At 61.9% G+C, this 12,251-nt stretch overlaps 1 protein-coding gene across 2 annotated transcripts in view; it reads left to right on the forward strand.

Moving 5' to 3' along the window:
- Nucleotides 1-9,595: 9,595 nt before the first annotated feature.
- The window catches only part of PRKCB (protein kinase C beta), a 105,514-nt gene continuing 102,858 nt past the window's right edge, over nt 9,596-12,251 (forward strand). The window contains exons 1-2 of one of the 2 annotated variants that reach the window (XM_086853772.1): nt 9,596-9,822; nt 10,058-10,089. In XM_086853772.1, the coding sequence (XP_086709898.1) occupies nt 9,650-9,822; nt 10,058-10,089 (205 nt within the window). In that variant the 5' untranslated portion in view covers nt 9,596-9,649. The remainder of the gene's footprint in view (nt 9,823-10,057; nt 10,090-12,251) is intronic. The other variant, XM_086853773.1, reaches the window with a different exon arrangement.

Below are 12,251 nucleotides of genomic sequence, written 5' to 3' on the forward strand. Positions count from 1 at the left end.
CGGCAGGAGCGGGGCTCCGGGGACAGCACAGGGGACAGGGACAGGGACAGGGGACAGGGACAGCACAGGGGACAGGGACAGGGACAGGGGACAGGGACAGGGACAGGGACAGGGACAGGGACAGGGACAGGGACAGGGACAGGGACAGGGACAGGACAGGGACAGGGACAGGGGACAGGGGACAGCACAGGGGACAGGGACAGGGACAGGGACAGGGGACAGCACAGGGGACAGGGGACAGGGACAGGGACAGGGACAGGGGACAGCACAGGGGACAGGGGACAGGGACAGGGACAGGGGACAGGGACAGGGACAGGGGACAGGGACAGCACAGGGGACAGGGACAGGGACAGGGACAGGGGACAGCACAGGGGACAGGGACAGCACAGGGGACAGGGGACAGGGACAGCACAGGGGACAGGGACAGCACAGGGGACAGGGGACAGGGACAGCACAGGGGACAGGGACAGCACAGGGGACAGGGACAGGGGACAGCACAGGGGACAGGGACAGGGACAGGGGACAGAGACAGGGACAGGGGACAGGGACAGCACAGGGGACAGGGACAGGGGACAGGGACAGCACAGGGGACAGGGACAGGGACAGGGGACAGGGACAGGGGACAGGGACAGGGGACAGGGGACAGCACAGGGGACAGGAACAGCCCAGGGGACACAGCACCCCCCACCTGCTGCCCCAGCGGTGCCCTCGGGCCCAGCGAGCCCAGGAGCAGCCGAGGCACCGCTGCAAAACCAGCCCGAGTCATTTCACCAGAGAGCAGGGAAAGCCTCATGCAGATGTTTTCCACTCCAAAATTCTTCTGGGTTCTAAACTGGTGAAGCCCCGAGTCTTTCTGGGGACTTTCTTTTCGCTCTTCCCTTTTTTTTTCTTAATGAAACTTTTTCAAAATGTTTCTGGAAATTCATGGCAGGTAGGTTGTCCTCTGCATGAAAATATTTTTCCTGGCAGTGAGGAGCTGAAGGGACACGATGATCTGTGGCAGCGGGGGACGCCAGGGGACAGCTCGCAGGACTCTGCCACTCCCGGCCGCAGCCCCCGCTCGCCCTCGGGCCGGGATAATAAAAAATTGGGAAATAACTTGAGATAAAGGCGGTGAGGAGCAGCGAGCCCCAGCCGGGGTTTGTGCTTCGTCCCAGGCTCGTTCGTGCTGGGCAGTGCCCGGGGCGGCCCCGCTGGAGCTGCCGGGGAGGGGGAGCAGAGCGCGGTGCCCAGGGCTGTCTCCCTGAAAACTCAGCTTCTGAGCTTGCTGACATGGTTTCCTAAGGACTTTCCCAGGACAGGAACTGTAAACATAGATATGTGTACATTCTTTCTGTTCCACGTCTTGTGATGGGCATCTCTCATGGCCAGTGCAGGGGGAAAGTGTTATCCTGACCATCCAATCCCTGGCCGTGGTCACAAACCTATAAATCCTGGGAGGAAAAATAAACTTCTCTTCTTTTCACCACACCTCGACCTGTGTCCGTGTGATCTGTTCCTCTTCAGCGGCGACACAGGGCCACAGCCCCAAGCCCGATTTTCTGTGCAGCATCTGCGTGCAGGGATTTATGCACCGAGGGCAGGCCCCGGGATAAGCTGGGGGTGGCCAGAGGCCAAAGCACGGCAGGAACATCCATCTGAGGATTTCCATATCCCGGGATTTGAGGCACCCGGGTAATGGGGCTCCTGAACAAACATCCCTGCCCGGCACATCCCTGCCCGGCACATCCCTGCCCGCACATCCCTGCCCCGCACATCCCTGCCCGCACATCCCTGCCCGCACATCCCTGCCTGATACATCTCTGCCCGCACATCCCTGCCCCGCACATCCCTGCCCGCACATCCCTGCCCCGCACATCCCTGCCCGCACATCCCTGCCCCGCACATCCCTGCCCGCACATCCCTGCCCCGCACATCCCTGCCCGCACATCCCTGTCCCGCACATCCCTGCCTGGCACATCCCTGCATCCCTGCCCCGCACATCCCTGCATCCCTGCCCGCACATCCCTGCCCGGCACATCCCTGCATCCCTGCCCGCACATCCCTGCATCCCTGCCCGCACATCCCTGCCCGCACATCCCTGCATCCCTGCCTGACACATCCCTGCCCGCACATCCCTGCCCGGCACATCCCTGTCCCGCACATCCCTGCCCCGCACATCCCTGCATCCCTGTCCCGCACATCCCTGCCCTGCACATCCCTGCATCCCTGTCCCGCACATCCCTGCCCCGCACATCCCTGCCCCGCACATCCCTGTCCCGCACATCCCTGCCTGACACATCCCTGCATCCCTGCCCCGCACATCCCTGCCCTGCACATCCCTGCCCGCACATCCCTGCCCCGCACATCCCTGCATCCCTGCCCTGCACATCCCTGCCCCGCACATCCCTGCCTGACACATCCCTGCATCCCTGTCCCGCACATCCCTGCCCGCACATCCCTGCCCGCACATCCCTGCCCGCACATCCCTGTCCGCACATCCCTGCCCTGCACATCCCTGCCCCGCACATCCCTGCATCCCTGCCCCGCACATCCCTGCCCCGCACATCCCTGCATCCCTGTCCCGCACATCCCTGCCCCACAGCTGGAGCGGTGGATCCGCGATGGAGCAGCGGAGAGCGGCTGAGAGGGAAGGGATTACTCGGCCGGCAGGAAAACCCTCCCAGCTTCAAAGCTTAATGAAGAAATCATTGTGCAGGGATCAGCCCTGCGCCGCTAACGAGCCTCGTTGTTATTTAAATGAGGCTCCTGGAAGGGCTGGGTGAAGAATTCATTATGAGGCTGTTTTTCTGAGCAATGTGATGAACGATGGATATAAAACCAGCCATCCCTCGGGGGGGAGGAAGAGAAATTCAGCTCTCGGGAGAGAGCAGCTGGAGTTTGCCATGGCACAAGCAGAATTATTGTGCAGCCCGAGGGGGCAGGTGCTGCAGCCCGGCCCAGGGAAGGCAGAGCTTTGGTGGCTCTGCTGCTCCCCTGCTTCCCCTCGGCTGTGCCTCCCGAGCTGGGCTGTGTCCCAGGAGCTCCCAGCCCTGTCCAGCCTGGCCTTGGGCACTGCCAGGGATCCAGGGGCAGCCCCAGCTGCTCTGGGCACCTGTGCCAGGGCCTGCCCACCCTGCCAGCCAGGAATTCCTGCCCAAAATCCCATCCAGCCCTGCCCTCTGGCACTGGGAGCCGTTCCCTGTGTCCTGTCCCTCCATCCCTTGTCCCAAGCCTCTCTCCAGCTCTCCTGGAAATCCCACAGGCACTTTAGGAGGCTCTGAGATCTCCCTGGAGCTTTCTCTTTATCTTGCACCAGCTCCAGCCCATCACTCACAGCTCGGTCCTGTTGCTGTTGAGTTTGAGTCTTGATTTTTTATCCAGCATAAAAATTGAATGCTGTCCTTGTCTCTTGGTGCTGTTTTCTGGCTGTCCCAGGCCTGAAGCTCCCCTGGTGAGCCATGGGGAGGTGACAGTGCCACTCTGCCCCTGCCACCACCCCGACCTCACCGTGCTCCCAGAGTGAAGCACAGAGGGAAATCAAAAAGTTGGAATCAATAGCGAGGAATAATGACAACTTCCTGTAGAGTTCTAGGACATGGAAGCCAATTATCGATCAGATGGTTTGGGAACCAAGCAACAAAACCCCAAGGATTTCACCACAAACTTTGCTTAACCAACTGTGCAGGAAGGCGGTTTGATGTGGGCCGTTTCTGGGTACATAAAACAGAATTAATTTGTTCTCCCTGAAAGCCAGCAGCCAGGAATATGAAATATTTAAATAGCCTAAGCATGTTTGGCATGTGCCGAGCCATGCGAGCGCCCGGAGTGCCTGAGCCTCCCGTGCTGGGGGGTCAGAGCGGCTTTGGGCAGGCGTGGAGGGAGCAGAGGGTGCCCAGCCCCCGGCCCAGCCCCCGGCCCAGCCCCCAGCCTCCTCACCTCCCTGACCCACCCGCAGCACGCCCTGCCTTGGGGAGCGCTGGGGAAATGCTCTCGGGCCTGAGAAATGAGGATGTATTGCCACAAACCGCGAGCAGCAGGCTCTGCAGCTCAGAGCTGGGAATGGTTTCACTCTGACACGGCCCTGCCGCCCCTCCCAGCCCGGGACCTGCAGCTCCAGGCCACCCTGGGAGCCCCGGGCGAGCTGCGAGCCTGGGCTGGGGGATGGAGCCTTGTTTCACTCAGCGTGCGCCAGCTCCGCATCCCCCGGGGCACCGGCAGGGACGGCAGCCCCCGGTTCCCTGTCTGTGCCCAGCACCCCTGGGTGCCTCTGCCCCCCGTGTCTCACCCTCGGCAGCGCTGGGCTGGGGGCCACGGCCAGCTGGAGCCCTCTGTGCCCCCGGCAGCCCCGACACCGCCGGCAGTGGCCCGGTGTCCCCAGCGCCAGCCGTGCCCGAGTCCTGTCCATCGCATCCTTTGATCCATCGCATCCTTTGATCCATCCCCGCATCCCAGAGCAGCCGCGCGTTCCCCATCCGCAGCGCCGGGCACGGCGGGGCTGTTGGAGCGGGCGGGAGGAGGCGAAAGGAAATGATGGATTTCACCTCCAGGACGGGGCCAGGGGCTGCTCCAGCCGGGCCGGGCTGTCCCCGTGTCCCTGTGGCTGTCCCCGTGTCCCTGTGGCTGTCCCCGTGTCCCCGCCGCTGTCCCCGTGTCCCCGCCGCTGTCCCCGTGTCCCCGCCGCTGTCCCCGTGTCCCTGTGGCTATCCCCGTGTCCCCGCCGCTGTCCCCGTGTCCCTGTGGCTGTCCCCGCAGCTGTCCCCGTGTCCCTGTGGCTGTCCCCGTGTCCCCGTGTCCCCGCCGCTGTCCCCTCGCTCCGGCCACTCCGGAGGTTTATGTAAGCTCAGGCACCAACATTTGGCTTTTTCTCGCCCAGCGGCGGCTGTGAAGGATCTCCTGCCGCCCGTGGGTGGGGAGCTGGGTCTCTCCTCACATGAACGCGGCATCTCCATCCCCGCTCCATCCCCGCTGCACGGAGGACGTGGAACACGCGAAAACTGTGAAAGCAGAAAGGGAAGAACCAGAGCAGCTGATGGCAGCTCGCTGCGGGGGGCGCCTGTCACCCCGTCCGTCCCCAGTGTCCCCACGGAACCCGGGGCAGACCCCGCTCCCCAGCGCTGCCCGGGGATGCCCCAGCCTGCGGCTCCAGCTGCGGCTCCAGCTGCGGTTCTGCCCCCGGGCCCTTTGTCCCGCGGGGTCTGAGGGGGCTCTGCTGCCCCCGGGGACCCCCCCGAGCAGCCTCGGAGCGGGGGCTGAAGAATCAACTGCTGTGAGCAGCGACAAGATCCCCCAGAGCATGGAGGGACCAAGATTTTCCATCTAAGAAGGTCCCTGTCCCCTCTCCAGGATCCCTGTCCCCTCTCCAGGATCCGTGTCCCCTCTCCAGGATCCCTGTCCCTGCTCCAGGATCCCTGTCCCCTCTCCAGGATCCCTGTCCCCTCTCCAGGATCCCTGTCCCTGCTCCAGGATCCGTGTCCCCTCTCCAGGATCCCTGTCCCCTCTCCAGGATCCCTGTCCCCTCTCCAGGATCCCTGTCCCCTCTCCAGGATCCCTGTCCCTGCTCCAGGATCCCAGTCCCCTCTCCAGGATCCCTGTCCCTGCTCCAGGATCCCTGTCCTGCTCCAGGATCCCTGTCCCCTCTCCAGGATCCCTGTCCCTGCTCCAGGATCCCTGTCCCCTCTCCAGGATCCCTGTCCTGCTCCAGGATCCCTGTCCCCTCTCCAGGATCCCTGTCCCCTCTCCAGGATCCCTGTCCCCTCTCCAGGATCCCTGTCCCTGCTCCAGGATCCCTGTCCCCTCTCCAGGATCCCTGTCCCTGCTCCAGGATCCCTGTCCCCTCTCCAGGATCCCTGTCCCCTCTCCAGGATCCCTGTCCCCTCTCCAGGATCCCTGTCCCTGCTCCAGGATCCCTGTCCCCTCTCCAGGATCCCTGTCCCTGCTCCAGGATCCCAGTCCCCTCTCCAGGATCCCTGTCCCCTCTCCAGGATCCCTGTCCCTGCTCCAGGATCCCAGTCCCCTCTCCAGGATCCCTGTCCCCTCTCCAGGATCCCAGTCCCTGCTCCAGGATCCCTGTCCCCTCTCCAGGATCCCTGTCCCTGCTCCAGGATCCCTGTCCCCTCTCCAGGATCCCTGTCTCGGCTCTCCTGGCATGCTGGGTGAGGGCAGGACGACAAACGGATGTGGAGGCTGCCGGGTGCTGCAGAAGCACCTTTATATCTAATTAGAGCTGTCCACCTGTTTCCTGTGGCGGATTTGGGTCCCAAAGAAAAGAGAGTTTTAAAAAAAGAGACAAATCTGTTCTCCAGCTTTTCTGAATCCTTCAGAGGAAGCCGGTGTGGGCAGCAGGGGAGCAGCATCCCCACAGCAGCGCCCGCCGGGGCTCCCGCATCAGCCGCGGCTCCGGGAGCGCAGCTCCCACGCCCGGGGGAAGAGCTTTCCCAGGGAATGGGGACAATTCAGCTCGGGCTGGGGACTGAGTCTCTTTGCTGGCCTTTGGGGCTGGTTGTGCTGCGGGGCTGTAGCTGTCCCACCCAGCCATGGCAGCGGTGCCTGCCCGGCCCCCCGTGCCCCTCTTTGGGCCGGGGGTTCTGTTGGAAGGGTCGCGTTCCTGGCTCTGCCCCGAGCCCTCCTGCTCACCCTCCCGCCTTCCCCAGCAGCGGCCCTGGGGCTGCCCCGAGCTCCCCCTTCCCACAGCAGCTCCAGGCTGCTGTGGGAGGATGAGGTCCCTTCCTGAGGATGTGAATCACGGCTCCAGGAGGGGCTGCCCTGCTCCCGCTGCCTCCCGAGCTCAGCTCGGGCTGAGCCCCTGGGGATGCCCGGAGCGCCGGGGGCTGGAGACAGCGCTTCCCGCAGCACGGCGGGGCTCGGGAGCCGGCCGAGGGAAAAGCAGCATTGGAGCCCACACTTTAATGGAAACAGGAACGAACAGGGCTGATTTCTGCTCCGGCACCGTGTGAGAGCGACGGGCCGGGGCTGTTTGTGTGTGCCAGACCCCCGGCACACCTGGGGACTGCGCTTTCCTCAGAGGAAGGAGCTGCTGGGATGTTCATCATTTCAGAGTGCTGGGGGGATCTGGATCCGCAGCTTTTGTGAAAATTAACATGGCCATGAAGATCCTGCCTTTAATATGACGTGACTCAGAGTGCACTAAATAATGAAAAAGTAAAATAAGGTAGAATTATGTAAACTAAAGAAAGAAAAAAGCAATCCCCTGAGAGCAACAACCATACCTGGCTTTTGTACTCCCGTACCATGGCCCAGCGGTGACAAAAGTTTGAGCGTGATTATCATGATTATCAACACTCATAGGGGGAAATTAAAGCCATATTCTCTGCACTGCACATGCAGCAGTTATGGGGGCTGTCCTTGGAAAATGGGAACATACAGTGAAAAACAACCAGGCAGAAAGAGGCGAAGGCCAGAGTTTACAGTTAAAATGAGCAGAATTCAGCCTGGTGTGGCTCCACGTGCAGTGCAGCAGCGCTGAGGGGAACACCCCACTCCGCTCGAACAGTGCAGAGGGAAGGAGTCAAAACGCCCTGTTATTATTTCCATTATTGCTCGGTTCCTTTCCGTGCAGGAGGAGTTATTTCTGCCTCACAGATCCCTGTGGGAGTGGGGCAGGGGGGACCCTGCGGCGTGGCCGGTGCTGTTGGGCACAGCAAGCCCCACGTGTGCCCCCCACGCACCCCGGGGACGTTCCCCCGTCCCCTCCTGGCACGGCACAGCACGAGCAGCGATGGCTGCAATTTATTTCTCCTTCTTAGCAGGAAAAGCAGACGGTGCTGAGAGATGGAAGCAGCCTGCTGCTCCTGGGAGGGTGACATCAGCAGGACAGGTCAGCCCCGTTCTATTACTGCAATGAACCTTTCACAGCAGCTGCATAATAACAGCCCTGGGCCTATTTTGGGAAAGTCTCCTGGGTGTTTAATTCCATGGAGTGAGCGGGGCTTTCTTCAGAGAAAGAGCATGTAGGATGGAGGGCTGGATCACAGCGGAGCAGGGATGGTCTCGGGCCTCAAAAGGGGAAGGATCACGTGGATGCAGATCCAGAATAAAATCCCAGAAAAGAGAATTTAGAAAGACTTGTTTGTGGAAATACGGTTACGTATCACTTGAAGCTCTCTCGTGTTTTGATTTGAATTCTCATCTCCTCAGGTGGGCCCAGGGAGACCTGGGTGTCAGAGGAGGAGGCTGATGGATCTGATTTTCAGTGTCTGTGAGTGCTGGCAGGGAGTGAGAGAGGTCAGTGTGAATGTGGTTGGAAAAGTCCTCTGTGCCAGCCAGCTGAGGTGTTCGCAGTGGGTTGGTAAAGGAAGGTCATTATTCCAACTGCAAATTCAAAAAGCCATTCCCAGAGGAGCACTGAGCTGCTGCTTTGTGCTCCTGTGGCTGTGTGTGAGCCCTGGGCTCATGGCCACGCTCCTGCTCCCCCAGGCACAGCCACCGTGGCGCCCAGCCTGGCACAGCTGCTGTGCCTGAGCTCCCGCCTGGCTCCCCGCTGGACTCGGCTCGTGCTGCGCAGAAAATCAGAGGAGAAAATAAAGATTCTGGCCTGAAGTGGGAAGTGTGGGCCTCACGAGTCACTGCCAGTGCTGCAGTGGGCACGAGCAGTGCAGGTGTCCCCATGGCTGGCACCATCCACATCCTCCTCCTGCTGGGTCCTGCTCCGGCACCCGCCGGCTCGGGCAGTGCCACGGGACAATGGCCCTGCCTTGGTGACCCTGCCCACAGCCCTGCCTCACCTGGGGATCTGTTCCTGTCTGTGCCCGGGGTGCATCCCTGTCTGTGCCCAGTGTCCATCCCTGTCTGTGCCCAGGGTGCATCCCTGTCCATTCCTGGTGTCCATCCTTGTCTGTGTCGTGTCCATCCCTGCCCCTTCCTGGTGTCCATCCCTGTCCATTCCCGGTGTCCATCCCTGTCCGTTCCCGGTGTCCATCCCTGTCTGTTCCTGGTGTCCATCCCTGTCTGTGTCGTGTCCATCCCTGCCCCTTCCCGGTGTCCATTCCTGTCTGTGCCCAGTGTCCATCCCTCTCCATTCCCGGTGTCCATCCCTGTCCATTCCCGGTGTCCATTCCTGTCTGTGCCCAGTGTCCATCCCTCTCCATTCCCGGTGTCCATCCCTGTCCATTCCCGGTGTCCATTCCTGTCTGTGCCCAGTGTCCATCCCTCTCCATTCCCGGTGTCCATCTCTGTCCATTCCCAGTGTCCATCCCTGTCCATTCCCGGTGTCCATCCCTGTCCATTCCCAGTGTCCATCCCTGTCCATTCCTGGTGTCCATCCCTGTCCATTCCCGGTGTCCATCCCTGTCCATTCCCGGTGTCCATCCCTGTCCATTCCCGGTTTCCCCGCGCATTCCCGCGGGATGCAGATGCTCTATGCAAATGAAGGGCCGTGCCGGGCCCCATGCAAAGCAATATGCAAATATGGGGCGTGGCCACAGCGAGGCGCGGGGGGCGTGGCTCGCAACGCCGCGAGGCGCGGGGGGCGTGGGCAGCGATGCAGATGAGGGCGGGGCGTGCCGTATGTAAATGAGGGGCGTGGCCCGGCGGCGGGCGGTGTCGGAGCCTCCCGCCAGCTGCGGGCAGCGGCCCCGAGCGCGGCCGGAGCAGCGGCAGCCCCGGCGGAGCAGCGGAGCGGGCCGGGCCGGGCCCGCAGCCCCCGCGCAGCATGGCCGAGCCGCCCGCGGCAGCGCCGGCCCCCGAGGGCGAGGAGGGCCCGGTGCGCTTCGCCCGCAAGGGCGCCCTGCGGCAGAAGAACGTGCACGAGGTGAAGAACCACAAGTTCACGGCGCGGTTCTTCAAGCAGCCCACCTTCTGCAGCCACTGCACCGACTTCATCTGGTGAGCCTTCCCCCGGAGCGCCGCAGCCGCTCCGGGACGCCGGGACATCCCTCCTCCTCATCCCCATGAGCTGGGGCTCATGCTCGCCGTGTTCCGGGCTCCCCTCTCCTCCCGTCCCCGCTCCCCTCATCCCCCGCATCCCACCGCGGTCCCCCGGTGCCCTCTCCCCTCCGGCCGGCGGCTCCGGGCAGGGTCTTTGCGGGGCCGGTGTCTCACTCCGCCTCTCTCTCCGCAGGGGCTTCGGCAAGCAGGGCTTCCAGTGTCAAGGTGAGTGTCGCGCTGCCGGGGGGGCCGAGGGGCTCCGTGTCCGCCCCCGGGACCGGCCCCGCATCCCCGCCGGCCCGGGCCGAGCATCCCCGGGCCGAGCATCCCCGCCGCCCCGGGAAGCAGCTTAGTCATTTTTTAAACCAACCCAGCAACTAGTCGCTGCCTTTAAGCCGGTCGGGTCTCGTTAGCAGAGATAAGCGCCCAGGACTTCAGCTAAATCCCCCGAAAAAGGCCGAGGAGAGTTTGTTTTTAATGGACTTAACACCAAAACATGTGTTTGGCTGGCGAACGGGCTGGGCGAGGGCTGCTCCGCGGCTGGAACTGCGCAGCCGGCGAGCGCTTGAATGGCTTAGTTGTGTTGCTGGGGAAAAAAAATGAGGCTTTATAAGAAAACATGTTGCAGTAGCCGGGTTACTATGACCATATTTCTTTGTTCTGGTAATGCTGGGATTCTGGAGGGGCTCTTCAGGGATCTGGGATGTCCCCTCGGGAAATTCTGCTGAATTACCCAGGCGTTCTGTGGTTGCTGTTGCAGCCAGCCCAGCTGGGGGCTGCTCGCAGCTCGCCCCGTCCTGTGGGTCCCACCTGTGTGGGGTTCAGACGGGGCTGCTGCTCGCAGCTGCAGGCACTGAAATTCGGCTTTTGTGAATATTTGGGACAGAGTTTTATTTTGGTGGGTGGCTGGCTCCCAAGCTGAGGTATTTGGCATGAAAACAAACCCGCTTCAGAGCTCTAAAAGGCTTCTCTTCACAGCTGTCCTTGGGGTTTGGAGTGGCACACTCGGTGTGAGGTGCTGGGGTGGGGCTCCTGTCGGGGGGCTGTGCCTCGGGAGCTCTCAGGAGCATCCCTGCAGCCGCCTGTACGAGCAGTGTGAGGCTGGTCCAATTTAAATGCTGCTGCTACTCATGCTTAACGCTTGCCACACGCGTTTAACCTTAAAATGCCAAAACATCTCCGTGCCACCTCCCAAACCCCAGCCTGGAGGCCTGGACAGATGTTGACAATCAGAGGAAAGTGGATATGGAGACTAAAACGTGTCCTAGGGCTGTTTCTCAAGGTCACAGCTTTCCCTGGTACCTGAGGTTTCACACACGGGCAGTTCAGTCACGTTACCGAGAGGAATTCTGCGCCCCTCGGATCTCTGGTTTGTGTTTTCCCAGGTTTGCCTGGCTGTGAATTCCCGGTTTTCCTTACGGTGAGGGTGTATTTGTGCAAACACCATGTCCATGAAACCCGGAGTGTGCGGTGGAGCAGGTGGGGACCACGCACTGGCCCGGCAGGGTTTGCCTGCGTTCCCTCCAGAGCCCTGCTCAGTTCTACCTGCAGCATCCAGTGTCGGGTAACTGGAGCCTTTCCAAGGCTGTCCTGGCTGGCAGGAGCTGTTATCCAAACCCGTAACTGCGCTCTTGCTCCAGGGTTTATCCTTGGCGGTGTTCAGGCAGGGTGAGGGCAGCAGGTGGGCCGGTGGAGCTGGGCACAGCCCTGCTGAGCTGCACTGCCAGGAGCCCCCTGTGCTCAGTGCCACCCCAAGGCTGTGTGACCGGGCTGTGACATCCCTTTCTGCCTTAAGGAAGCCCTTTCCAGCTCACCGTGCTGTTGCAGACGTCAGTGTGCCGCAGGGAATGTTCCCTGTGAACCCGGGAATTCTGCAATCGAGCTCTGCAGACCAGCCCGGTCTTTACTTTCCTGAGATCAGTGACCCGTGGGTTTCCCAAAGCTGTGGGGTGCCCAGGTGAAGGCAGCTGAGGCCTGGGGACACGCCGTGCCTCCCTGCAGGATGCTGCCAGCCTGGTGGGTCAGCACAGGGCTCTGTCCCTCTGCCACCCGCCCTGGAATCGCGGCTGCCCCGGGCTCGGCCTGGGGAGGCAGAGCTGAGGCTGCCAGGGCTGGCACTGCCCTGCCCAGCTGTGCCAGGGGAGCCGGGCTGGGCTCTGCAGACACCACCAGCTTCGGGTTTGTGCCCCACAGGTTGTGCTGCAGCTGCTGTTGAACTTGGCGAACATTGACACGGAGGCAGAAAATCCCAGGGCTGGCAGGAAGCTCTGGAAGTGAGGGTCTACCTCTCCCTCTAGTGAACACAGTAAAAAAAATCAACTTTTAATTCAACTTTAACAACTTCCCCCAGTGTTTCATCCCGTTGTGCTGTGGGATGCCTGGAAATC

The sequence above is a fragment of the Cyanistes caeruleus genome, chromosome 17 (genome assembly GCF_971803275.1).
Source record: "Cyanistes caeruleus chromosome 17, bCyaCae1.hap1.1, whole genome shotgun sequence".
NCBI classification, from domain to species: Eukaryota; Metazoa; Chordata; class Aves; order Passeriformes; family Paridae; genus Cyanistes; species Cyanistes caeruleus.